Below are 27794 nucleotides of genomic sequence, written 5' to 3' on the forward strand. Positions count from 1 at the left end.
CCTCCCACAGTTCAAAGACATGCATGGGGTTAGGTTAACTGGTGATTCTAAATTGACTGTAAGCACAAGCAATGACAGACATGAAAAAGCAAACTCCTCTAAAATAAAACATGGCAATCCACATTTCCAAAACAAGTGTTCATGAAAAAAGAACACCGGTTCAAATACTGCATGGTTGAGATAAAGTCCAAGTTATTTACAAAGTCGAGAATGTTCCCAAACCTTTTCAAATATTTTTGTTTGGTTAATTTTATTCTGTTGTTTTGGTTCTTACAAAGCAAAGCTCTTATCTTTTTAGCACTGAGTAAACTGACAATGATTTGTTTTTGTTCATTTCTATTATAATTATTTCCTTTTGGAAACAAACCAAGTAAAACCAAATTAACTGGATCTGAAATACTCTTCTCACATCACCTACTGCTTTCTAAAATATTTTAATGTCTCTCTACACTTCCAAACACAGTGAAACAGCATTATGGTGAATTGTATGTCTGGCATGTTTTTATCATATGATTTAACCCGGCAGGAGTTACATATGTTTAAAGGAGCCAGTAACAGTTTGTAAATCAGAGGTGTATATTCACCATGCCAGTCTGAACTCCATGCATGCTGATTTCCAATCCTATGCTGAGATTTAAGTTTCCACATATTTGTCTGACATTTTGCTGACTCCCTGATGAACAGGATGTCAGCACTGTGATATGATGCCCTTTTTAAAAAGTACTCCATCATCATTATTACGACAAATATATTTAGGGGGAGGTCTAATACATGAATTATGATGTTTTAATCACATGTTCAACCGTATTTTTTTCAGAGAAAAAACAGATAGGAGGAGGAAGATGCCTTGTGAAAGTATTGTCAATCATATCAAATAATACTTATAAGAATTTTTAAAGGGTTGAATGGTATGAAATGTAATCCAATTTTGATAGGATTGGTTGAATGTGTTGCTCAAATTCAAAATGGTGGTGAATGTCTGGAGTCAATGGTTCGACCACATATGTCATGATAAAGAAAAAATGTTTTTTCTACATTTCGATGTTAAAGAATTAGAGTAGAAGACGTTGCATGTAAAATAAGTTTAATTATTAAAAGGCCAAGCCTTCCACCAATTTATTTTTAACTAAAATATGATATAATTTAATTGTAAATCCTGGTGCCTATTGAGAAACAAAGAAAGTAGACCGAATTCATATTTTTGGCAGCCGTAAAGGATGTGGATTTATTTATTTATTTATTTATTCTGTGCGAAGACACATAAGGGGGGAAGTGATTTGATGAATCAATATAATATGTCGGGTTATCAACAGAGATGACGTAATGTGTATACTAATGGAGTATTCCTTTAGGGGGAGGTTGCTGTCGAACCTCGACAAATTACCATTTACATCAATTGTCAGGTGAGCCCCCAGTCTCCCCGCTCCACGATCATAGATGGTACAGTCCGCATGCAGTTCGGAGTTGTTGCTGAGGAGGTTCCACTGTTCAGCACATACTGTTAAATTGGCATGCATCCTACGCTTTGGTCCTGTGGTAGAAGGCTGCACGGCTTTTGAAAATGTTACCGTCTTCTCAAAGGAGTTACTTCAGACAGCAGAGGAAGGTTGCATTATTCCTCCTTTTGTTCAGTATTACAGGTGAGTGCTGATTTTGTGTGTGTGGTGATTTTTGGGGAGTCCTACCAACGTTACAGAGAAGTTTTGTGAGGAGCCTGCGTGAGTGTCTCGCGCATCACGCAGAAATTTCAGTCGGCAAAACTAGCTGCCGCCGCGTGCTTATTTGAAGCCGCAAGTCTAGCAAGTTTAGCCGGTGGCATTTAAAGCCCCAAACTTGGTTACAAGTTCACTCCGACGCCTCGGGAGTAGTAGCTAGCCAGCGCCACCACAGCGGATGCTGGTGCGAACCCGGGCTGCCATAGAAACAGTCCCGAGAAACCGCCGAGGAGCGCGAGCGGTGATAGTCAGTCAGATATACCGTCCGCTACACAGCCTACACTTAGGTCACTGCAGACTCAGTGGCAGCCATATTAGCTCCCGAAACAGTTTCTGTTAAAGTAACATGATGTGGTGAAGTATGTCACGCCAGCTGCTTGTGCAGAAATGTTGAGGAACTTCAAGTCGTGTCACCAGAGAGGACAATGCTAGCGCAGCACTCCCCCCGCCCCCCTCATCATCAAGTCGGGATGAGGGTCAGCTACCATGTGCCTGCAGAGGAGCCTGAGCTCATTATGGTTTAATCAGGGAGTGGGGAGTTTCCTGACTCCACCCTGAAGCACGCCAACTTTGTGCTAAGTGTTGACTCAAAAGCACGAGTATGACAGTGTAGCTCTAACCCTGCCTCTAAACTGCTTTTATCAAGTATGATGCTAAAGACTGTCTGAACAAAATATACTTCTTTTTTTTTTTTTTTCCAGTGGAACATCTATAATTAAATCTTTGTCATGCCCAAGAATAATGATGAGCTGCAGCCAGGTATCCCGAGCTAGAGTGAATCAGAGCAAGCACTTTACTTCACTCAGCAGTCGTTCCATATCTAAAGGGCCATGAGACTGACTAAACGCATCAACAAATTAGATATATACACTGCTTAGTAGGGGGGAACAAAAAAAAGCAGGTACACATGCCACTGTAGGCTACCTGTGTGGACACACCAGCACCATATCCCTGTTTAATAGTAGAGGGACTCTCTTGTAGTTTTGCAAGCAGACCCCCCCCAAAAAAAGCTCTGGTCTCCTACGCTACACCAAAACCCAGTGAAGCTCCATAACTCTCTAAAGACCTGACATGAGTTTACTGAGTCACTCTAAGCCTGCGTTACATTTCAATGAGGAGGTTGACCTTGTGTCTTTGTTGAATGCAAAATAGATGCATATACATTTATGGCTAATAATGTTTAGGCCTTAAAGGGAAATAAACACTGTTTTCATAAGAGACTAGAAATGTCATGAAAACTTGCTCTACCAAGAAGTCGATGCCAAAATTCTGAAAATATGATGAATAAAAATAAAAAGTAACCAGACCTATCATAGATGTCATAACAACAACATGTGTAGCAGAAGTGTTAAGTACAAGTTCAGCAACAGGTCTGGTGCTATGTGTTTGAAAAAATACACCAAGAGTCATGTATGGAAATCAGAGTTTTTCTTGTAGTTTTGGAGAAAAATAATGTTTTTGTGACTGGAATATGGATGGGGCATATACTGATTTCAGTAAAACGGACTCTTTGCCTTTACTGTGGGCTAGTCGCACCCCTGAAGGCCCATTCTGAGGTAGGACCCCACCCCACAATCAAGATAATTTGTGCTTGAGCTTCAGATAATTGGGTTCAACAGCCAAAATCATCATGCCAACTATTCTGCAAAGCTTCCAGGAACAAACAGGAGGCCTCAAACTTAGCTTAGCACCTCAGAGAGAGGCATGTGGGCATATCACAGAGTGGTCACATAAATTTTAAACTTGTAACAATGTGCTGTCATCAACATGTTGTGATTCTGAAACAGTTACTTTTATTGTGTGGGAACTGCGGCTGTAGCCATCAGTTGCAGCAATGCTTTGCAGTTTTCACCATGACTAATGATGTGTCCCATTTGCCTTGGATATCAGAGATGGGAGTGACACCACTCCAGAGTTGAACCATGTTCCTGTAGTAAAAAGCAAGGAAAAACGGCAACATAGAGCCATTCATGCATCGCTAGCCATACCCAGTGGGTTGATGCCATAAGGCAAATGCAGAAACCCGGGTTCAAAGTCAACCTTGAGGTTATGTACTGCCCATCTTCTGCCGGGTGTTTCTTTCCAGCCTTCTGTTCACTGGCCTATCACAATAAAGGCTCAAAGCACAAAAAATGTATATCAAAAATAAAATTCTAACTGGAAATTCAGAAATTTCGACTTCAAATGGCACACACAATAGGTTTTTCTGTGCTTTGTTTATTTATCTTTTATTTATTTATTTTTTTAGGGTGAGCCAAGTGCTTCTCATAATTATTAGGCAACTGCCATTATTATGTGTATGTGTTTGAATATGGTGTTTAAGGCAGCATTTTCAAGTTTAATATTCAAGGTTTCAGTTTAATATGAAACATTCAATATTCATTCATTGTTTTATCTGTTTGTTTATTTTCGATTGTGGTGTTGGATTTGTACAGGCAACATAAAAATGTAACTTTACAAGACGCAAGTAAAAAAACGCCAAACGTTCTCCTGGAGTTAAAAGAAAAACACTGCAACATGTACACAAAGATTAGCTCAGTGTTGAACTTGAATAGCTCTTGCTGATTCACCACTGATGGACAGCCATTTTAAGACTGAGTCATTTGAAGTAAGAAGTTGATGTGACGATGGGTTAAGATCAGCTTATTAAACAGGTGTTTAATGCTCTCCTGTCCTGCTCTACAAAACTGGATCTCCATCTTCGGTTCTATAACCATCACCTATTATATTGTGATTTCCACTTTTAACAAGACATGGTGTCCTGTACCAAGATGTTGCTGCCACACATGCAATGCCCAATAAAGTGAGAATGAGTAGCAGAATGTCCCAAGGGAGCAGTGTGTCCTTGATGCCAGGATATCTATAATCTGTTTTCTGCTCTGTGTCAATGAGAGACTGTGTTGAATTTGCAAAGCAAACTGAAAGTGTCTGAAGATTCTGCTCTTTCTGAGGATTTAAGGATTGCAAGATCTAAAAAAACACTTTCTTTTGGCTGTCTGAGAGCATCAAAAGGAGAGGGAAGGAATCGCTATTATGTGAAGATAGGCTTCACATAAGATTTGATAGACTTTCTCTTCACTTTTTTTTTTTCTTTTTTTTACTCCGAGTTGGAGAAAACGAGGGCACACTTATGTAAGGTTGTCGTCATGTCACGAATAAAAATTTAATGCAGTCGCTATACCTCTCCATTACACATTCAGTGCAGGAAAAGTGCTGCTTTCTTCCTTCACTATGCCTTCACTCATGCAATTTAGTCAAGTCATTCAAAAGCTTGTACAACGAGCTTTCTTTTAACTCCAGGAAAATGTTTGTTTACAGTGTGCTGTACTGTAGTTACAGTCTGGCATTTCACACACTGTATTAATCAATATTGATATTTATTTCTAAACCTTGTTGTGGTGACATGCATCTCGTGTCCAATTAGATGGCTTTCCCTTGTTCCGAAGATGCTCTGTTTGGGGGAACTTTCTAATTAATTTGAGCATCTGAACGAATAGCAAACATTTGCTGTGGGGTATTCTTTTATGTTCTGAACAGCTTTTCCTCCCTTGAGGAAGTTGTTAACTGTGTGTTAGGCGAAATAGGGCATACGCCTGTTTTAGAGTAGCTCGACTGCTGATGGTTGGTTTGCAGTCATCCTTATCCATCTTGTATTTGTAATTTTTTCTTATTTGCATAAACATGTGGTGCCTTCATTTGTGAATAGGCTCAGTATGCTTGTAGAAAGGAATAGACATAGCTTACAGTCATGCTTTTAATAAATCATTTTACTCTCTCCAGAGTAGTGTAACATTGTTTGACAGAAAACTGGCTTCAGATGGCAGCAAACCTCCATGTAATGAGCTTAATGGTAATGATTAAATCATAGTAATATTTGAAAGTAATATGAAAATGTTGTTAGTTTCTTAATACGAGTAGATAAATAATTCACAAATGTTTGTTGAGCTTCGATGAGATAATGTCATTTTGTACCCGTCAGCCATAAAAGGCTGATGAGGTATTGTCGTCACCCAAGTATGTGAATGCAATAACTCGAACGTGGCAACGCAGAATTTTCAAATTGATGCCACAGGTCTTTCTAATAAAAATCTCAGATGAGTTTAAACCTCAGTGACATCGATCTCAAGGTCAAAGGTCAAGATTTCTGAAATTCTTGTGAATACGTTAACTCAAGAACGAAGTCATGTAGGATTTTCAAATTGATACAGTAAGTGCATCTATTAAAGATCTTGGATAATTTTAAATCTCAGTGAAATCTTGTGGATGTGATAACTTGAGAAAAACGTAGGATTTTGAGACTGATAACATAGGAGACTGAGGGGTAGCGCTGGCAGTCACCAGTATTTTTCCATTATATTTATCCCGAGTATTGATGCACCAGTTCCAGCAGGTTTTCTTGGTCTATTACAAACACAGACACACACACACCATGCTGCCCTTTCACTGACTCTTGGTGCGATTCTTTTCAAGTGACTTGTTCCATTCTCTCCAGTCAACTAGCAGTATGTTAAACAGATGGCAAACACAGAGTCTCTCCAAATGGTTTTGATTGATAAATAAAACAGAAGGAGCGCTGTTTGGAAAATTTTGGACTTTGAGGGAAATAAACACAGGGAGACAAACGAGCCGATACACAAATGTTGCTACAGAGCAGTGCTCGCCAGAACGTTTCAGAACCCATTATTTTAGCACCTGAAGAACCAACACGTGGACCTGATTGCAACCGAGGGTCTGTGACATAGGCCCTAAATTATATCAGGATATTTCTGATGATATAGGAAAAAAAACTATTGAAAGGAAAAGTGTAAGCAAATTCATTTTCCATTCTGTTTCCAAAGAGAAACTCTCATTGATGACACACTTCCTAGTTTAAAGTGTGAATGATGGCTTTGGATTGCTACTAGTTTATCTTATTGACCCAAAGAATTTGTATTTCCTGTTTGTTTGTTTTCTGTTGTTTGTTTGTTTGTTTTTAACACAGGAGAGCATTCATAGCATATTAAAGTTTTTAAATTGCCTGTCAGTTCCCCTACTTTACATGTCATCCTGTTTCTCGAATATAGCTACATATCTATGTTTTCAGCCAAAAGTTCAAACAAAGAAACGCTAAGGGCACAACAATCTATACTGCAGTTTGTAAGGTAGATTATTCTATGTCATAATGACAAAGTATATGAGACAAAGAAGTCACATTATAAGCGACTTAGCTTTGATTACAAGAGTCGTCTGTCATCTGGAAGTCCTAATGACTAACCTGTAATTAAATGAGTCTTAAATTTTAGTGAAAATTAGAAAAACTGATAAAAAAGTACAGTGTTGTTACACAACTCAAAAGGCTCCAGTGACGGTAACATTAGAAAACAGATATTTGCTTCTCATACTGTAGGGGTAGGAAAAATTCCTTGGGCTGTGCCAGTATTTGCGGACATGGCCTTTTTGAGGGAGATTGGTCGGAGACGGAGCTATTTTTTGGCAAAACAACAATAGAATATTTGAAGTCTGTTGCCAAGCAGCGCAGCAGGTTTTGATTTATGATGATGTCTTCCTGCTGGCAGCTTGTTGCAATTAGCGTAGTTGAAGGCATTGGCAGTCCTGCAGTGTTGTGTTTATTTTTATTTTTTTTTTTTTAAACCAGTAATTCCTCTTTTTTTGTACAGGAATCCTGATGGTGCATTTCCTTCCCCTGTGTTTTATATGACTTCGCTCTTGCTTTTCCTCACGCTCAGCTTTCTGTTCTCTCATCGATGATGTCATCATGTTAGCATATCTCTTCCCTTCACCGTTTTTTTTTTTTTTTTTTTTTTTTTTTTTTTCCCCTTCTTTTTTTCCCTCCTTCTCTCCCTGCCCGGTCGCAGTCTGTTGTCTTCATATCTCTTTGACCTTCCACAACACTGAGCTCCTGCTTTCAAGACATGCCACATTTCTGACAAGCGCAGGTGACAGAGTGCATGGGTTAGTTATATTTGGACAAAACGCATACAGGCAGCCTGCTTTGAAGTCCTGAATTCAGGTCAGGAGGAGGAACACTGTAGAGACAAAACAAACTCATCAATGGGAACACTGAATCACACAGTAAACTGTATTATTTGTTGAAGATCCGAGTGTCTGCTGTGGTAGGATCAAGTTTGGATTCTAGTCTGATACCCACAGATGTCAGATAGTTCTGTATAGATATTAAATTGATTTTTTTTTTTAACTAGTAAAGCCAGAATTAACACCAGAAATACCCTCTTCTCAATGGAGGTATGATAGTATTTTTGAATTCCCACATAGTTTGAGCACAATGGCTCTGGATTCTGTACTCGTTTGTTTTTCCGTCTTTAGTTGCTTGAAGTTTCGCCAGTTAAGAATTCAAAAACAACACAAAAATAGTTATTAATAGCTAAAATGTTTAGTTAAATCCTTGTTTACAAATTAACAAGGTGATTTGTATATCAGTGTTATTTTGTGTGTCTCTTTGGCAGGTGTGTGGTGCAGCCAGGTGGTGGTGCCTAAAAGAGTGAGTGCCGTGCTGGGGAAGAATGTGACATTAGAATGCAGGGTGGAGGTTGGCACAAACCTTACTCTTACTCAGAGTTCCTGGGAGCGCCGTCTGCCTTCAGGCTCTGTCACAGTGGCTGTGTACAACCCGGAGTTTGGCACCTCCATCCCTCCAGAATTCATCCATCGTTTGTATTTCCGCTCACCCTCCTCCCATGATGCCACCATCGTACTGGAAAACGTGGGCTTTGCTGATGTCGGGATCTATACCTGTAAGGTAGCCACATTTCCTCTGGGAAATACTCAAGCATCCACCACAGTCAGTGTACTTGGTAAGTGTGTGTCTTCATTTGATGTACTTTTCTTGAGAAAACACTGGCTTTCCTTTAGGTGGTTTTTGGTAGAGATAAAATAATTAGATCAATTATTCAGTTTTTATGTTTCTGTCCAAATCTTTTTGGGAGGAAAGTTTGTTTTTTGTTCTTTAATATTTATGCTCTTTTGTGTTAAAATGTTCAATGTGTCCTCCCTCGTGCGTGAACACATGCTGTACTCTACAAAATGTGCAATCATGCATTGAATACACTGAAAAGGTCCAGAAAAAGACAGAAAAAACAAATTTAGTCAGCATCTACTCCTGATGCTTGCATAGAAAGCTTTTATGTGCAGGTTAAATCCTGTGTTTCTAGTTTTGTGTTGCATATATAAAACAAATTGTCATGTCTTGTGATATTATTTAACAGAATAGTACTTTATGTATGTTTGCTGTTGCCGTTATTATAGTGAAGTGAATAGAAGCCAACAAACGTAAAACAGAAATCCACAGGATCATCATAGATCGTCCTCCAATATATCACACATTGCAGAATTGCGGTCTTTTGAGAGTCATATAATTAGTTACTCTGTGATCTCGATGCCTAGTGTGTTCTTTGTTTTCACAGAACAGATCACAGGTCTAGCTGCTAACATTAACTTGGACAAAAAGGAATAAATTGCAATTAATAATGCAGGAAAAATATCAGTGTACTGTAAACATTTGAAACTCAGTAAAGCAACCTCAAAGTCTTTACTGTTGTCTCTGCTGATTCTGTTTTCACTCTGTTAATAACAGTGGAGCCGAAGGTTTACGTGTCTGCTGGTTCAACTGCACTGATTGATGGTGGCAATGAAACTGTGGTCGCTACTTGCATCGCTGAGCGAGCCAGACCACCTGCTGAAGTGTCCTGGGAGTCCAACCTTTTTGGCCAGTCAGAGGTGCAGCTATTTGATGAACCCAATGGTACTACCAGCACACAAGTGCGTTACATCTGGCAGCCTACACGTCATGTTCAGGGCAATACACTCACTTGCGTGGTCCGCCACCCAGCTCTGCAGAATGACTTCAGGATCCCCTACCAGCTCAATGTGCAGTGTAAGTGCCTTGTGAGTGATTGGTGTGGGCTAACAAATTAAAAACTGAAAGAATAATAAATATGTAAAGAATGTGTTTAATAATTCTGTTCCTGCCAGAGTTAGTAAGTTAAAGTTTACAGAAGATTTTGTGCTGTAAGATTGCAATAATCATTTAACCAGTTACCCATTGCACTTGTGGTGTCACAGCTTCACTAAATAAAAATTTAAAAAAAACACAAACAAACTCCAAAAAGGTCAGCTGATTATGTTTTAATATTGGTTGTCTAGAAAGTGTTGTCTTCCAGTCAAATCCCATAGATGCCACAGTAAATGTACTCAGCGTAGTACAGCTATTTCGCTACGTAACATGTGCTACCAACTTATGAAAAGAGTAAAGTGACCACCTCCAAAGTCTTTGTTTGACAGATACTTTTTTTTTTTCTTTGCTCTGATTTACTGCTTTGTGACATATGGTAACTATAAAGGATTTTCTGCTTATTCACTGAATGCAACAGTGGAAAAAATGTGGCAACAATTTTTCCATGTAACAAAATCTTTTACTTTGTAATAGTATATTTGTGTGAAACAAATGCATACCAGCAGAAGAGCCAGGGTGGTGCAGATGACTTCTCAGAAACCTTGTGAGCACCTTAATGAATAGATTTGCGCAATGTCAACACAATATTTCAGTTACATTATTTTCATAATGAATGTGCAAATGAAAATGGTAAACCGGTAAAAATGGGGGGGACACTGTTTCATGGTTGCAGTTGTGTAGTGTTGATGGTTCTTTTAGGATTGTGAAAAACGCTGCAATATACAAGCACTCATGAATGTTTGCTTCTCTCTGCAGATTATGTTTATAGATTATCTAGCATCTTAGTGCATATTTGCAAGCTTATGTCTTTAGCCCATTACTGACCTCAGACTCACTATAATGCTTCAGACAAACTAGGAAAATGGTTGTACTTGGAGCACTGTTCTCTAAGGCCATTTACTGTGTCTTGCCATTTTGTGGTCATGTCACATAATTGCTTTTCTCTCTCTTCAGTTGCTCCTGATATCTCCGTCGTTGGGTATGATGGAGACTGGTACGTAGGCCGGGAAAATGTTCAAATGACGTGCAAAGCCAACGCAAACCCGCCAGCTCATCACTTCAGATGGATCAGGTATGAGTATCCGTATGTCTGTGTGTAACGTTCACGGTTTGTCTGGGATTGAAATTGACCCACCAGCCCAAATGCTGATCGAGCTAGGTTGAATTATACTCTGATATTTTAGTAAGATAGAGCTTTACATTTGATATAAAATAAACAGTAAAATTAAGTTTTTGACATCCTTGAAATAATTTTTTAAATGATAATTTATTATGCTTTCCTCATGAAATGTCCCAATCAATTGTGTGTCCCTCTGCGTGTCTTAACGTTTCTGTCTCTTGTGTGTCACAGGTTGGACAGAGAGATGCCTGAAGGGGTGGAAATAATAAACAGCACTTTGCTTTTCCTGCGTCCCCTCCAGCGGAATGACTCTGGCGTTTACAGGTGTGAGGTTGCCAATGACATCAACCTCCGCAGTCGGGATGTGCGTATTCTCATACAAGGTGAGCAGAGTATACACACCAGAACAAAGCTGACTCCTATTGCCTTCTCTTCCCTTAGGAAGCATTGTGCGTGTTTGCACGTCATAGAGGGTATCGGTGCCTGTGTCGTTGTCCTTCAAACTGAAATGTGACACTATCACTCTCGCTCGTTCTGTACATACTGACAGTTTATCAAGTAATCACCCATGGTACACTGTGTTCATACTGATATTATTACATTTGGTCTTAATTGCATGCTTATTAGGCTTGATTAACATTATGCCTCCAGATGTTCAAAAGAGAGTTCCTGGGCCAAACAGCTGCAAATAATTTTGGCCTCTTCAGACCACAGTGCGCTGCCTCTGCTCTGTCCTGCTGGCTTGGCATCTGAGTGCGTCGTGTCTCTCTGTTGTGAATGATGAGCATGTTCCTTTGGTTTCACAAAATCTTTCTTGCCAGTGGAAGCTCTCTTTCTGAATGAAGTTCTGATTATGATGTGATTTCCTTTTTCATCACCCTCTCGCCTCCTTTCTGTGTTTCTTTTATTCCTGCATGTGTCATGCAGTGAGAGGCAAAAGCCTGCAGCCTCACTGTGAGATGATGTCCCAGATTCATAAAACATTAACTAGTTCTTTTCAACTCCTATTTATTATTTATCATTCATATTTCATTTTCCTTTGAGAGACCTGTACGGGTGTTCACAAGCTTATGCATGTTGGTGTACCCTCCATTGTGCGTGTGTGTGTCGTGTTGTGGGTGTACTCATCAGTTCACTCTGCATGGAGTTGTACATTTCACATACTTGGAGACCACAGACCTCCGGGTTCATGTGTTTGCTCTTTCAGATGTGAATCTTTGCCTCACATCTGGCCTGGCACCAGGGTTAAAGTGGCAGAGCAATTTTGCAGCACCATTAAAGCTTTTAGACTCAGATTCTTTCCATTACTCTAGCTTCTTATGATTATAGCCTTTGGCTTGTCTGTTTGTGGATAAAACCACTAATCCATTACATTTTAAGGTTGGTGTTCTATTCATGGAATAGTGAAAGTTTATACTTGAAAAGTGGGGTCTTAAATGTATGTTCTTGATCATTTAAAACATATGATGCATATACCCAAAATAATCTGCTTATACCATTTTTAAAACTGATAACCCCTACAGACTGTAGAATTTTAAGGACATCACTGGTACTGTTTGGTGTTTCTTATCATGTAGTCAAGTCACTTGTTTCTCTCCATGTAGAAAATGTGCTGAGCTGGCATCAGCATGTGCAAATACTTTGAAGTTACAAATTGGTTGAGGGGACAGTACAAAGCCTGTTGTCATTTTTTTTTTTTGTTTTTTTTTTTTTGTTTTGTTTTTAGTTTAAATAAATACAAAAGTAACTGAAAACATGACCTGATCCTTTTAGACAGTTTCTAAAGACTTTGATTTATGATATAGATAAATCCATAAAAGTGTTTTCAATAGGGTTTTTTTCTTTAGCAAAAAACCCCCACAAGTTGTAGCCTATGAAAAACAAAGTGTTGAACACATGGCATGGCCTGATTTGCCCAAAGTAAAAGAATGCGCATTAACTTAAAGATTTTAAGTAACAGTTTGAGCCATGTCAGGTCTGCTATCACTGTCACCTGCTTTTTTCCTTTTTTGATCACAAGAGAATAGCTGTTATCTTCTGGTGTCTGGTTGAACTTTACAGAGATCTAGTGCTATGATTTTTGGGTACATCCAAACTAACTCTTAGGTACAGTAAACTCAATCCCAATAAACTCCATTTCAAGTGGAATGGAGTATGTAAGCACAGCATACTACACCACATAGAAACACAGTGCAGTGTGGTGGTGACATTGCTGGACATCTGTGTGCATTCCTGTTTTTGTGCGGTCAAAGAAACAAAGCATACTCAACCATGCAGAATTAACTCTACAATGCACTCATTTTTCAAATAAGCATAGTAAGAATGACTAGTCGGCTGTCCATGTTGGCAGAGAGTATGCTTTTATTGTTAAGAGCATCTGGAAAGACATTACTGAAAATCAGAGTATGCTTAACGATACACATAGTGAGGATATAGTGATTAGGACAGGTTTTTAGATCCAACTTTTCTCATTAATCCATCATCTAATTGGTGAGCCCATTGTTCTCTGTGATACAATTTTATATTTACTTACTAATCTGTAACAGTGGGAATTTGCAAACCTGATGCTGCTATAGTTTTAGATGTTTTAGTCAACCTCTTCCGTCTTAGCAAAATGTAGTTGGCATTGACATTCTGCTTCTGTCTTTCACCCTTTATCCCCCTCTCACCCTCCTTCCTTCCATTAGATCCTCCCACCATGCCTTCCACCATTACCACTCCTGTCCTAACTGGCTTCTCCTCCACTTTTGTGGATAAGGGCCACGTCCTTCTGAGCTCCCCCACACTTGAAGCCCTTCCCGAAAGTAATCTTGGTTCCATAGTGGGTGGGGCCGTGGGAGGGGCCTTATTCCTCTTGCTGCTGCTGTCTCTGGTTGGCGTGTGTTACCTACGGAAGCAGCAGACCTTTCATGGGAACTACTACACCAAGCAGTACCTGGGCCCAAATGATCTCCAGAAAGCTCCCACTCAGCACGAACTCCATCCTACCAAAGCTGGCAGCAGATCTCAGCATCGGGACCATGATCGAGAGGAGTGGGGCGACCGCCAGCTGAAGCAGGAGCGGGATCGCCGCCACCATAGTGACTATAACGGAGAAGAGTATCCTGTTAATGGGTACACTAGGGCAATGAGGGAGAGCAGGCGCCACAGTCATCAACAGAATCACCATCATGAACACACACAGTATTCTAGTCCACAGCAGGCCAGATGTGTCAGATACCCTCATTCACCCAAACTACAGGGAAACGGCTCCCCCTATATGTCAGATGACTGCTACGATAGCGGGCCCGACGGTGATTATGTATCTCATAAAGATGGCTCAGTCATTTCACGCAGGGAGTGGTATGTTTGACAAGGTACCTAGTTCTGCAGGAACGAAAAAATGCAACATGAGTTGGAAAGTTTTGTTTATCAAATTAGGGGGAAACACATTATTTTCTTCTGTATGCACACAGCATCTCTAATGTGTGTTTTGTAGTTTCCGTGTTTTTTTTTCAAGCGTCCTGGACGACACTTGAGATGTAATGTATACGTTTCTGTTTTGAGTGTGGGCAGCCTGTGGACGGTGCATGTGCGGACTAACAAAAGAGCCGATGTATGTGTTGTCTCTGCCTTACAACATGGACTGCTACACCTGATTGAGCATAACTAATGTGTTACTGAGCAGAAGCCCCGGTGGCTTTAAGATCACGCACGATTGTCTGAGAGAGTTTTTTTTCACAAACTCTGCATTTTGTGTTCATGTTGCTTATACTCATTTGTTTAAATGAACTCTGGCCTCTTAGTGCAATTAGATGATGTCATGTAGTTATTGCAGGTAAATCCATAAAATTCAGATGGTCATTTTTCTTCAGTAAGACACAGCTGAGCCGCTATACATCAGTTTGTTTAAAACAGGATTTGTCTTCCTGAGAAATCTGAATTCCATTTTGACTAATTACCTAAACACACTCTTGGTCATAAGATTTATTGGACTGCTGTTTTTGCAGGATTTTGTAATGGATTGCTGAGTCATCACACCTTTTTTGTTTTGTACTAAAATCTTAGGTAAATCACAATGGAAGAACTGAGCTTGAGGAGTTGACCAGTAAGGTTTTGGCACATTTTGTGTAAACCTTGTGAGCGTTTCTCCTGCTTGTCCTCAGCTCGTCTTTTATCCCTGTGATGAGAGAGCAGGCAGGAGGGCTACATGAATGGGGCACAGTCTGCTGTGCCAGCACACTGGGTTTGTCATATCGGTCAAGCCTTGAAGCCTGGAAAAATATTTCTCTAGTTTATCATTTTTATTAGAACTTATATAAGCTACTGGTTTTTGGGAAGAGTTTCAGGTTAAACATTCCCTTTAGTTAACCACATTATCATGTTGTCTATCGGATGATAATGGATCTCTTTGAGAAGTTTAAGCCTGGCACTAAACCAGGACTCTTGGAATTTCAAGAGCGCCATCAGCAGGGGCATTGTTTAAAGAGGCTACTGTATGGGAGCCACCGTAAGCTGGCCTCTTAGTATTTTGTAGCACAGAGAAACCATGCAGCCAGTACACACTACCACACTCAACCATGTTGAACTGTTTGTCTACTCTGAGTAATCTATAGAAACAAGACATGACTGTGTCACAGATCTGTGACATGTATTGTTTGGAGTGTGCGGCCGCATGCTCAGACATTCACCATTTCATTTACAATTTAAACATTTAGTACTCGCAAAATAAAATTAAAAAAAAAAAGTGTTATGTAGTTTTTGTAATGGCTGTGTTGTCACTTTCACCTGTGATTATCAGCACTTTTAACTAAACTCCACAGCACAGGAGTTGGAGACAATATTTTGTTGCCATCATCATTAAATCTTTAACACACAGTTATCCTTTGAGTAGCTATTAAATAATAATGATACACCCTATGATTTTTCTTTTCCCCAAAAACATGTTTTATTCATTTGGAACCAGTCACATTTTATTGCCAATCAGGACTCTCAAAAATCACATGCCATACCAAGAACTGTGATTAAACTGCGGAGAAAGCATTGTACGTGTTAGTGTCATTGGGCTCTGCAGCCCCAGTAGTTCAGGAATCAAACAAAGCTATAATGGATTTAAAGGTAAACTTAGGTTTTTGTATAAACGTAAAAATTAGAGTATTTTGGCACATGCACCTGTTCACCAGACTGCATGGAAGAGATCTGACTTTTCTTTCATATACACTAGATGTGAATACTTGCCAACTTTAGTAGTATGGTTACTTATACAGTATTTGCTGCCAGATGCCAAATCTTTGTTTAACTTGTATGTATAAATATGACGATGACAGTGTCTCACATTCGTATTACCGACTAGATAACAACTGATGATTAGCTTACTTAAATGACTAATGCATCACTGTTGTAAACGGGGGTTTTGTAGCCCGAAATAGGGGGGGGAGAGAAGATGCTTTAACATTAGAGTAACAGTTGTCAAAATCGAAGCTAGTTATGTTATAATGAACCTTCACAAATTCTGTCAGGGTGTGAGTTTTGTGCAGTGGATCGGCTGCAGTTGTCGTCATGAGATTTGATAATGAGCCACTGTAACTATCAGTCTGAGACTCTGGCCCCTGACTGTGTTTCATGTTGTTTTTGAATGCTGTACAGTAGAAGTAATTTATAGACTGAAGGTGCACATTTCTATGACTTCCTGAAGGTTGAATCATGTTCACACTTCTGAAAACTGAGCATGTTTTCTTTTCGTGAAAGGTTTTAATTTGCACTAATTTCCTTGGTAGAAAGTAGTTGAAATGAAAAAGCATTTATAGTGGGGGGGGGGGGAGAGAATCTGCACAGCTAGGTTGTAATTGAGAATGTGAGAGTCTTTGTAAATTGGATGACCCTTTAATGGAGGTGTCACGGAAATGTACAGTTGGTAATTTGTTAGCCCTGTAGCCTCATTTTGACTGAATAATTACATGTATTGGTCCGCTGCTGACACCTATTCAGTCTGCCCTTCTGGTCACTTTCACATAAATGCAGAAACTAACAGGAAGCACGGTAGCCTAAACCCTTGTTGTGTTTGCTCCTATGCACTAAAACGGAAATTCCTCTGATCGATAGACTTTTTTTGCTTGGCTCGTCAGTTTGAAGCCCTGCACTTGGATTAATGAAGTACAGTTTTACTGTGACATTTTGTATAGAGATCAGTCATCAATATCCTTACCTTGAGAAATGCCCTTCACTTTCTGTTGAGAAATACACACCTAGTGCCTTAGATATCTAGCAGAAATGTGTTTCTTATCGTTTACCTGCGTATGTAATGACCCGATGTGTCACGTCTGGGGTTTGATTTTCATTGCATTCTGTATTTTAGGAGGAATTCGTAGTGCCAAATTCACTCTTTCTGCCCTTGTGGCAGTGAAACGCAGTATTTTTCCAAACCTAAAGGCATTAAGAAACAAAAAAAAACAAAGCTTGAATACATCTGGATGTAAAATTACTTGCATCCTCTGTACTGTTCTGTCAGGGGTTTTGGTTTCTGTATAGCCACTGTTTGTTTATTCAGAGAAATGTATAATTACCTTCAGTCTCAAATTGTCAATGAAAAGCACCTTGCAGTCATGTTGTTTGGTTTTGTTTTTCAGGGGATTTTTCTTTTTTTGTGGGTTGTTTTGTTTTTTGTATATACAGAAAATGTACATTTCTTGAACGAGGGAAAATATTTATGTCATCAAAAGCAGTGGAACATTATTTTGTCAATCTCTTTGAGATACTTAAGTTCAATAAAGCACCTTAGCACCTGTGAATTCTTTTTCTTTCTTTTATTCTCTGGAGGTTTCTGAGCTTGCTATTACTCAGACTGCTCAGTCTCAGCCTCTTTGTTCATCTATAAATGACATCATCTCTAGCGCCGTAACGCATAATGCTGCATAACCTCCCCCCCTACACACACACACACACACACACACACCTCAAATCCAGTATGCATATGTGGGACACCACAAATGATGTAATTCCTTTTTTTTTTTCCTTCCCCTCCTTCACTTCAACTGATCCTCATTACACTTTAATAACAAAGATTTATTTCGGATGTTACCCTATTACATTTGCCATCTGGTTAAATACTGAACAGTTGATCTCCAGTGGTATTCCTGTGGTTGGGGGAGACCCAGCACCTCATGTGCTCGAGGTTCCCTCATTAATAGTCCTAGTTTGCTTTGTTTCAGGACAGAAAGGCCCTTGCTCTCCCCTGCAGCACCTCTCCTTTGTAAATCCACCACCTTCCCACCCCCATGTCTTTCTCCCACTGTCTACCAGCTGGTAAAATTAAACGCTGAGTGTTTCTGACTGGCCCAAAGTCCCTGCTCTCCAGCCCGTTGACTGTCCCCATGGCAACAAGCTCATCTGGAGCTGCTGATGGAGGCTGTCGTCCTACGAGCTCTACCTGGCCACAGAAAGTAGGGGCCTGCGTGGAGCTCAGAGCTGGGCTGTGCTGTTGTGACAGCTCGTGCAGACAGACTGAAAATGGCCCATTACTCCCTGCAGCACTACAGAGAGCTCTTCTGGCTTATAAGGACATGTACAAGTGTGACTCAGTGTTGCGCTGGCACTCTAGGTCCTCAAGACGCTCTTGCCATAAAAGTCTTCATCAGCTGACCTGTCTTGTCTCCTACAGATCTTATCATGATCACAGCAGTTTCTCATCCTGACCTTGAAACAGGGCAGTGTGAAAACACATGGGGAAGCAGCTCGGTGGCAGTAATGATGTCACCCCCCAATGCTTGAATTTGTTTGAGACACTCGTGTAGAAGATCAGCGGATTCGCTGCCTGCGACACAACAGTTTCCAAGGATACTTTTCACAAGACACAAAGGAGTGAGCGAACGTCTCAGGCAGCGCAGAGGGATGCAGCTCTGACAACTGTGAGTGAGGGGAGAGATATTAACTCCCCAGCAGAGGTGGCATCACATTGTAACCATCACAAAAACTCAAAATACTGAAATGCTGCTCTAACCTCCCCCCCATCGTTATTACACCAGCATCTGCTCCCCAGGGGGATCTGTTGTCTAGGCAATAGCATGACCCCTGAGCCTTAAGTATCGGTGGGAAGGGGGGCGGTGTTTGGCCAACTCGCTCTGTCTTACTTCTGTTTTGGCCAGAAAGGGTCCGTCTGAAACTGACCTCACTGATCAGCATGTGCTTCTGCTGGATTCACAGCAGCGTTGTTTGTGTGATGAAGTGCTGAAGCAGGAGAGACTCGAGAAGGGACGGTAAAAAGCCTGAAGCCGGATCCCAGTGTGGGGCAGTTGATCCACCACTAACACCAGTAATCCGAGGCCCACCACCCCTCCCCAGAATACATGGTATTTAAAACAATGAGGAGAAAATGTCAGGACGGAACATGCAGGATTGTTTCTGAGTACAATTTGTCTCGATATTTCTTAGCTAGAAGCATGCACGAAACACTACCTCTGTTAATGAACTCCTACAGCTGCTCCATGCGTTGTGGCTTTAAAGCAGCCACCATGTGCAGGTCCCCTGAAAATGTCTGTCACAAGGCATTAAAGCAGCCGGCTTGATGAACTACATTTTTAAAGGCGTTTTGATCAACTCAAGAGGCCCTTGACATAGTTCAGCAGCCATCAAAGGTAATCGAATGGTTATTAACCGTTAGAGGACGGCAGGAATGGAGGAGGCGGAAGAAGTGACTTTCGGGGGTGAGCTCAGAAATCCCAGCTTGTTCAATATGCATCATAATTGAACTGTTATTTAGATTTCTCATCTCAGCACATTGATTTTTTTTTTCTTCTTTTTTTTTTTCTCAAGAGCTAAATCAAGGGGAATTGACCATTATGCTTATGCCTCCTCTGTCACCTTTTGTCCTTCAGTTCCTTTAGTGTCCTACATTTGGTTTTATACATTACTGCTGATTTGCCAAAGCTTGCTGTTTTGTGAGTTTAATGCATCCTAATCACAATTAATCCTTAATCCCCTCTGTGGACAGCATGGAGCATATGTTCTAACAAAGCTAATTCAACACTTTGATAATACTGTTCCACACACAAGGCTGAGGTAAAGCAACGGATGGATTCAGTGTTTTAACCCTGACAGTGAATTTTTAGTGAGTAACTGAGTTTTTAAATGGCATTTTTATAACTCAGTTAAACTGCAAAAGCCCTTTCATGAATACTAATAATACAGGACTGTCCAGTACAGACTCGGACACAGTAAAAGGTTACTGGGAGCAAAGTATCAGCACTTTTTTTTTCTTGGCCAGTAGTGGGTTTTTGTTTTTTTTTTTGAAAAGAGAAACTGTCTTTGTAGCAGCTGGGAAATATACAGATGAGGAAACAATTATTAGTTTCCCTATGAAAACTAAACTAAAAAGTATTTCCCAAGTGTTGCTAAACTCCTAATCCCAACATCCCACAAACACTCATGGGTCCTGAGCATTCCCACCCCATTCTTCTTTGGTGAATCTCTCAACCTCCTCCAGATTTGATGGCATGGACCTTGGTTTTCAGTTCACGCCACAGATTTTCAATGGCATTTAAGTCAGGGCTTTGTGCAGACCAATCATTAACATTTATTTTGGTCCTCTGGAGGTAGTTCTTCACCAGGAGTGACATTAGGCCACTGTGTTAGAAGACAAACTAATTAGCCAGATCCAGTTTTGCTGCTGACTGCTTGAGGTTTTCTTTTGAAATTGTCACACATCCAGGTTTCTTTAATCTTTCTACATCTTTCCAAAATCTTTCCACCTTGATGAGAGTCCCAATTCCCGGCGCACTGACATGTATCCCACAGTGTAATACTCCCACCACCGTGTTTAACTGCGGGAACGGTGATCTTTGGGTTGTACCCTTCTCTTACTTCCCTCTTATCTCTGTGGCCAAAGAGCTCTATTCATGTCTCAACTGACCATAGATCATGCTTCCAGTATGCATAATCTTTCTCAAAGTAGTCCTTTAGCATACTTCAGTCTGGACTGAACAATAAAGGGTTAAAACCCTCAGTTTAACTTGATTTTACAAAGTAAAATCAGATCATTGCACAGCTGTGGTTTGTGCAATGGCTCAATAAAAAGGTCAGTTTTGGGGAGCTTGTTATTGTGTGCAAATCTAAAAGTAGTAAAGGAGTGCGTCACAGATTTATGCAATTTATTTGTTTAACAAGACGGGTTGTAAGAAGTGCAATAAATGCATTATGGTGTGCTTAACTGTTCCCATACTAGCCACGCCACTAGCCTACTTGCTTAATATTCAGCATGTAGAAATGACAGTGGTACCCATGTTTAAAATCCAAGGAAGCTTGTTTCAGTTTGAAAGTGAATAAATAAAGAAATAAGCATATAATAAATACAAATTTGCAAGGCAGATTTGGGAATCACAAAATTTCAACTTTCCGACTCAAATTTCAGAGTAAGTTGTCACCAACAGCCCAAACCTAACATATCTGAATTACTGAAATGACAAACAGCCATATTTAAAAAGCAGAAAGCATCAAAAGTTGTTATTTCAGTCTTTACTTCAAAGACAACTTCAACCTTCACAGCTGTTGAGATGGCTGGTAGTCTTTTAAACAAGAATTTGCTGGGTGGCTAAATAAAAGCAACACCTGGCTAATCAGGTAGGTTTCTCCAAACATTTTGCATGCGCGTGACTTAGAGCTCAATCAAATATAGTGAAGTAAAAACAAACAAAAAGGGGTGCCGACCTGCAAAGTGTAGGTCGGAGGGGTTTTTGTTTTGTTTTGATTTCCTTTTTGAGCAGTGACATTTTTCTCCTGACTCTTTTTCTTTTTCTACAACTGTTTGATAATTGAGTTGATGCATGTGACAACCAATCACAGCTGAGCAGTCTTCTGGCTGACCCAATGTAGCACCAACCAAAGTGACAGCAGCAGTTTGGACTCTCATACTGTAGAGAAGTAGTGCTTCTAATTATAGTCAGATCTTTAATGTGGGCAGAATATTATCTCCATAAGATAAGTAAAATAAACTGGAACAACTTAGTTTACTCTCCTTACCTCTAGGTCTAAACTGCTGTTGCTCTACTCTAATTGTCTTTATGGGTTAAAAGTTGTAAATTGGGACTATGAATGAGAATCTTTGAATCGACGCCTGACTGTGTGTACACTTTGATTCATTCACTGCCAGGATGTTAGAGATCTGTCATCGTTGTGTTGTTGGTGGTATCCTGGACTGTTCTCTGTTTCTCTGTCTCAGACCAGTCTCAAGCAGAGAGGTCAAACTCCATCACCGTGGCCGGAGCTGTGATGGGCGCAGTCCTCGCTCTCTTCCTCATCGTGGTCTTCATCATTGTGATCCACACCGCTCGCAAAGCCCCACCACCGGCCTTCACAGACAAAGTGTAAGTGGACCGAATTACTCATGTCGCATGCAGAACATGCTCAGCTGGTTAATTAATTGCATGATACAGTGTGAGGTGATGGGAGCCCACCGGTGGGTTCAGGGAGTTGCTCCTTCCTGCTGTGGAGAATGCTGCAGCGGTGCGCGCCCTGGAGCAGGGAGTCTGCGGGACAAGGTTGAGGGGTGGCGGATAATTGCTGTCTTGGCAGCAAGCCCTTGTCCTATTTTGTACAGTGCACCAGCACTCATGTTAATGTTAGAGCAAAGAAGAATAACTCTGAGGTTAAATTATTTACAGGAGGAGCTGGGTCACCCTCTGCCAGAGTCCCATGACCAACATTAAAATCTTTGTGTGTGTGCCTTCTTTGTTTTTTATACTCTAAGAAAACAGATCTGAGCAGCATCATATACATGTTTTTTGTGGACAGAGATGAAGCCTGGGAGGTTTTGATTAACACTATTTTTGACTTTGAAGTTCATATAGCACCTCAAAAGGTATGTTTAATGTGTCCAGCAGTGCTCACAAGCCTAATACCGCTTATATAAGAAACATTGCCGTGTACCTGTGGAGCATATCTGCAAGGTTGCAGGCTGATCCTCTCATCCATCCCTGTTAGTGTATGATTCAGCATGAACACTCCAGTCCAAGTATTTCTCAAGTTAGGCAGCTATAAGGGCTAAACGCAGTAGCAATCCTGCAGTCTGTTTAATACTAGTGGTTTTATATCCACTGCAAATATGTCAGTGACATACGGAAAAAGTGGCAGTAATTACCAGGACACAAGTATGCGTTCTGTCATCGTCCTAAATAAGAACACTCAGTCATTTGTTCCCTCAATCCGATTTTATTCTCCCATGTAAACATTTACATCCTAATTTCGGCGACTGCGTCATCAGAAGAAATCTAGTGTACATGCTCCCAACTGCGCCTCAAAGGTGCGGCTTGAATAACGAACAACCCATCAGCCTCTGGGTGCAGGTTCAATGTATGTAGCCCGTGTGTCAGGCTGGTCAATGCCACGACAAACTTAGCATCTTAAGTGTGACCGTGGCTGGGAGTCCCAGTGGAACAAGGCGTTGGTAGGGGGAGGAGGAGGGTGAACGCAGGCTTCATCACCTCCTTCATCACACACAGACATGAGAGTAAGACGGCGGGTCAATGAGAAGCTCTGACTGTAATCGGTCACTTCAAATCCCAAATATGAAAGAGAGACTCGGCATTAAGTGGCACACAGTGTTAGAAAATCGATGCCTGTCATGACGCTGTATTGTGAATGGCTGAGGTTTGTTCTTAAGCTTCAGTTTAGCAGGGCAGGGGGATTTCAGCCAGTGAGGGAGCGAGTCTGACTTCAGCGTCTTGCAGGGGTTTAGAGGAACAGCTGTCAGAAAATGTTCTAATTTACTCGTCCGCGTGGAAGTCCATCACTTTCATACACCTGCTGTCATGTACACTGAGCCATCTTCATTTAATCATCTGTAATAATGGATTCCAGCGTCTCAAGGAATACCCTGTCCAGAACTATTAAACTGCAGGACTTGCAAGATGCATTTAAAAATAAAAAGAGAGTTTCAAGTTTCAGACATGCAGTATCTGTACGGTGGCCCTCAGGTGCAAATAATAAAAACTATTTGACGAAACACACAAGACAAACACAACCACGGCAAAAGGAGAAAAAGTGCATCATCATTTTGTGATTTTTGTTTGTTTGTTTTTGTTTTGTTGTTGTTGTTGTTTTCTCCCATGTTTTCTGAAATCTTGTGCCTTTGTGTTGTTGTGTTTTGCACCTCAGGGCCTCTGTAGGCTCCGATGTTTTCCACAGAGCGTCTGTTTTTCATCGTCTCCGCCTAAAAAATTCTCACATCTTTAAAGCTCTGCACATCAAGTTTATTTTGCTGCCTCTTCTGTTGTGAATCCATCTCAAAGTTTATCGCAGGATACCATAAACAACATCAATATGCCTCAGAAGGAACTCGTTATAGTGGCTGCCCTTCAAATTTGATCCAGAAAATTGATTTTGTACCGATTTTATCTATCGCTGATCGTTTTATTCTGTTTCTTTGTGAGTACAGTGTTTTTCCACTCTGAAATTTGTCTCCATTGCCATTTCTTCTTCCCCTTTTTCTTCCTCTGAAGGATTGACCTTCCTCCGACACACAAGCCTCCTCCTCCCTACTCCGAGAGAGCACCGGCTGTTCCTCTGGGAGTCCACGCATCACAAGTGGCCTGGCTGTGTCAGGTAAAACCCCCACTTTTTTTTACAACCAGCTGAAAGTCACGTATGTGAATCATGACAGCTCTACACCACAATTATTAACACTGAATGAAGCGCACTGAGTCACAACAAGCAGCAGTAACAACGAGCTAACTCATGTCATAATCTGTTTTTATTAAGCAGGAGGCTCTTTGGCTTTATTAATTTAATATGTTGGAGAGTTAAATTTTTTATTTCCCTGTCCTTTTTTTGGAATCTCACACATTATAGAGGCCTAAAGGGTGACGATGATAGAAGATGATCTAGGTGATGATTTGGTTTTCTTGCTTTTAATCTACAGACTCGCAGGGCGGAGCACAGGCACGCGCTCACGGAGAGGCAGCACCCACCCACAGCAAGGCGGGGAGCCCAAAGCCCCACCCATCAGCGCTCCCGTCTGGAGTGGGTGTGTCATCAGAGTGGGACAGACCAGGTGTACATCAACCACCGTGAACACTACGTGTGAGGGACAGTTCCAATCACAGTCCACCAATCACCCGGCAGTCACTCTGCCTGAGCAGCAGTGAGCTTATAGGCTTCACCTGATTCACAGAGCCATCAGTCCAGAGAAGGAAGTGGGTGGTAGTGTATGAGGAAAGTGTCTCTCTATTTGCAGGCTTTTTTTTTTTCTTCTTAAAACATAAATCTTTTCTGCTATACGCTGGCTGTCACCCGTAGACTGTACAAAGAAGATGGACATTGTCATGTTAGCTCCTTTAAACCAAATCTCACAGTTGCAGGCAGATCTGAATGTAAAGCTGAGGGACACTGCAAGCTCATACAGTAGAAACCTGTCAGTCACAAAGTAGGCTCACATTAAAGCGTTTATTTTTCATACAAATGGGGACTAAAATGTACAAAAACAACATTATTTTGTATCATCATAGATTGAAAAGTAGAGCCTAAAAACTCATCAGATAAGTGTTCACTGAGGGCTCAGCAGCTGCTTTCCCATAGACTTTTATGAAACCGGATTTCTTTTGAAATCACAGGCGACGCCTTCTTGCTGGCTTTTAAAAAGCATTTTTAACCTCCTAGGACCTGGCGTCCACATATGTGGACATCGCATTTTGGGTTATTTAGACCAAAATACTAAATTTTGCTCTACAAGGGCCTGATATCCACTTATGAGGATATTATACTGCTACTGTTCGATCGAAATTTTAAAGGAATATCCTCATATGTGGCTCTCATTTTTCTTAGAAATAAAAATAAGGCACTCCTAAAGACACTCCTCCAACGCAAAAGCTACATCCATCTTTCATATACAGTCTATGGTGACACACTTTTGTCTATACAGTAAATATGTAGCTATAGCCAGCAGTCTGTTAGCTTAGCTTAGCACAAAATTAGAAATAGTAGGGGGAAAAGGGCATTTCACAAAAAACTATTCATTTAATTACCTTTTGTTATAAGTTCTCAGTGTGTATCACTTAGGGTACCGAAGTGCTTTGGCAGAACTAACAATATCTTCTGCCTGCATCAGTTTATATGCTCTATACATGAGTAAAAGTGGTTAGAGACTAGATTAATGTCAGAGTTTTTTCATGTTGGAGAGCATAAATCCATATTCTCAGTTACATCACCAGACCAAACTGTGAGGTCCAGTGAGACTAAATATTCTAGCTGCAACACAGACATAAAGGGATTAAAGTACTTCTGTCGCAGTCCTGTGATGTGTGGTTGTAATGTTATGATGCTGTTCTTTTTTTGGGAACAAAACATGTAGATTTGTAATCCTGTGGAGACTTAACCTACCACAAATCAGGGAAACGACAATATGCAACAGTACAGATTACTGTTTTTTGGTTTTATGTGCACTGAAGAAAGATGCTTGCATTATTTTTGTTAAACTAAAATAGATTACATAGTTCATACTCCTGTAGGATATATAGTGTCGGATTATTATTGTGAGGAGCCAGAGAACGAATATTTTTAAAGTGCCATTATAACATTTGGCAGGGGGGAGGGGATTCCCTGCTGATATGTGTATGCTGTAGTGCTCACATTCCTCCACTGTGACTAGATGGTTTTGAGCTATTTTCTTGACTGACGTATGTATTAAAAGTGCATATTGTTGCCAAGTGTGTTCTCAGTTGGAAACATATCAAAACCACTTGAAAAGCTATAGGAATAGAAGAAAGAGTCTACTGAATTGCTGTGTGAAGACAGAACGCTCCAGATGAGGGTGTTCAGTGACCTTTTTAAAGTAAACACTCTGAGAGATGGAAGCTCTGAGTCACGACACGGGGAAACAAGAGAAGAAGTCCTTGAAGATTTGAAAAAGAGTTTGTAGTGACGAAGAGAGTTCGGTTTTATTTTTTTTTAAGGGAAATAAAAATCATCTCAAGGTCACAGTCACATTGCAATTACTGTGACGCCCACATCAAAGAGAAAAGCTCTTATTATTACCGTGAGTCAATGATGTGGTGTTTGTGCTGTGAAAAGCCAGAGCTCACGTTGTAATGACACCACAGTGAGGGTGGAGATGTTTGAAAGAAATCAGTGATTTGTTTAGATCAGTCCTCGTGTTACGGGCTCTAGCGAACACTTTCCTAGGGTAACACCTAGTGGACAAATGGGTCAGCGCAACCCCCGATAGAGCGTGTGCATCACTGAATACATAATGCGACCCTTGGCTGCTCCTTGTCAGAGAGAATTAAAACTTGGATGGCTGCAGTCTTACCGTCGAGCCTGTTTACACAGTGGAAAACTACTAACCCTTTGGCACAGACGTCGTTTTCACAGCACAAAACTACAAACGATGGAATAAATGATGCATTAATTCCATTTAGATGTTTCTCTATCAGAGTCCTGGTGCTGTGATTGCTCCCGCCGTTATGTCTCATTGAGTGTTGTTACATTCTTTATAACACCAGCTGAAATATACACTATGAAAAAAGTTAGCTTAGGCAGTGGAGAAAAATTGATTAATTAAACACTACTGTGCAAAAGTGAAGAGTCACCACTCCTTTCTTTATGTTTTGCTTCCAAGGAGCCAGACTTTCTTTTCATTTAAAAACTGACATTTAACAATGGATCTGATTTGGGAAGTTTTTCTCTGCTTCAGCTGATCCATCTGCTGTTCACTGAAGCCTCATCAGAAATGGTCTCAGTGGGGTGGGGTGTGGGGGTGGGGTGTGGGGGGAGGCTGTCAAAAAGCCATTCTTAAGGAAGGGAAACAAGGAGAAAATGCTGACATATGGACTAAAAATCAGCTGCAACAGGTCTCTTGGACTGATCGATACTGAATAAAGTTGGTCTTACCAAATATTGACTTTCACGTTCAATGGAATTGTACAAACTGTTTTTGCCTTATATACTGTATTTTCATGTATACTTACTTAAACAAATAAATGAGGGGTTGAGCTCAAGAGTTTTGCATGTTACTGTTTGTGAAGGCACA

General features: G+C 40.6%; 1 protein-coding gene across 2 annotated transcripts; it reads left to right on the plus strand.

Moving 5' to 3' along the window:
* The first annotated feature begins 1451 nt into the window (after positions 1–1451).
* Positions 1452–27506, plus strand: nectin3b (nectin cell adhesion molecule 3b). 2 transcript variants are annotated; one of them, XM_063486376.1, is made up of 8 exons: positions 1456–1640; positions 8180–8527; positions 9307–9606; positions 10639–10756; positions 11036–11187; positions 21993–22137; positions 24271–24373; positions 24690–27506. In XM_063486376.1, the coding sequence occupies exons 1-8, from the start codon at positions 1562–1564 to the stop codon at positions 24852–24854; spliced, it is 1410 nt and encodes a 469-aa protein (XP_063342446.1). In that variant the 5' UTR covers positions 1456–1561; the 3' UTR covers positions 24855–27506. The 2 variants fall into 2 exon arrangements, with proteins under 2 accessions (XP_063342445.1, XP_063342446.1); XM_063486375.1 differs by lacking the exons at positions 21993–22137; positions 24271–24373; positions 24690–27506 and adding an exon at positions 13492–17557 and having other exon boundaries at positions 1452–1640.
* Positions 27507–27794: the final 288 nt, after the last annotated feature.

Source organism: Pelmatolapia mariae, linkage group LG10_11 (genome assembly GCF_036321145.2).
Source record: "Pelmatolapia mariae isolate MD_Pm_ZW linkage group LG10_11, Pm_UMD_F_2, whole genome shotgun sequence".
NCBI classification, from domain to species: Eukaryota; Metazoa; Chordata; class Actinopteri; order Cichliformes; family Cichlidae; genus Pelmatolapia; species Pelmatolapia mariae.

What these genes read in the sequence shown, in the direction of transcription:
- nectin3b (XM_063486375.1), top strand. Translation starts at nt 1,562, where the DNA reads ATGTTACCGTCTTCTCAAAGGAGTTACTTCAGACAGCAGAGGAAGGTT. An exon ending in CATCACTTCAGATGGATCAG is followed by an intron (nt 10,757 to 11,035) that starts GTATGAGTATCC and finishes TGTGTGTCACAG; the next exon opens with GTTGGACAGAGAGATGCCTG. An exon ending in TGTGCGTATTCTCATACAAG is followed by an intron (nt 11,188 to 13,491) that starts GTGAGCAGAGTA and finishes TCCTTCCATTAG; the next exon opens with ATCCTCCCACCATGCCTTCC.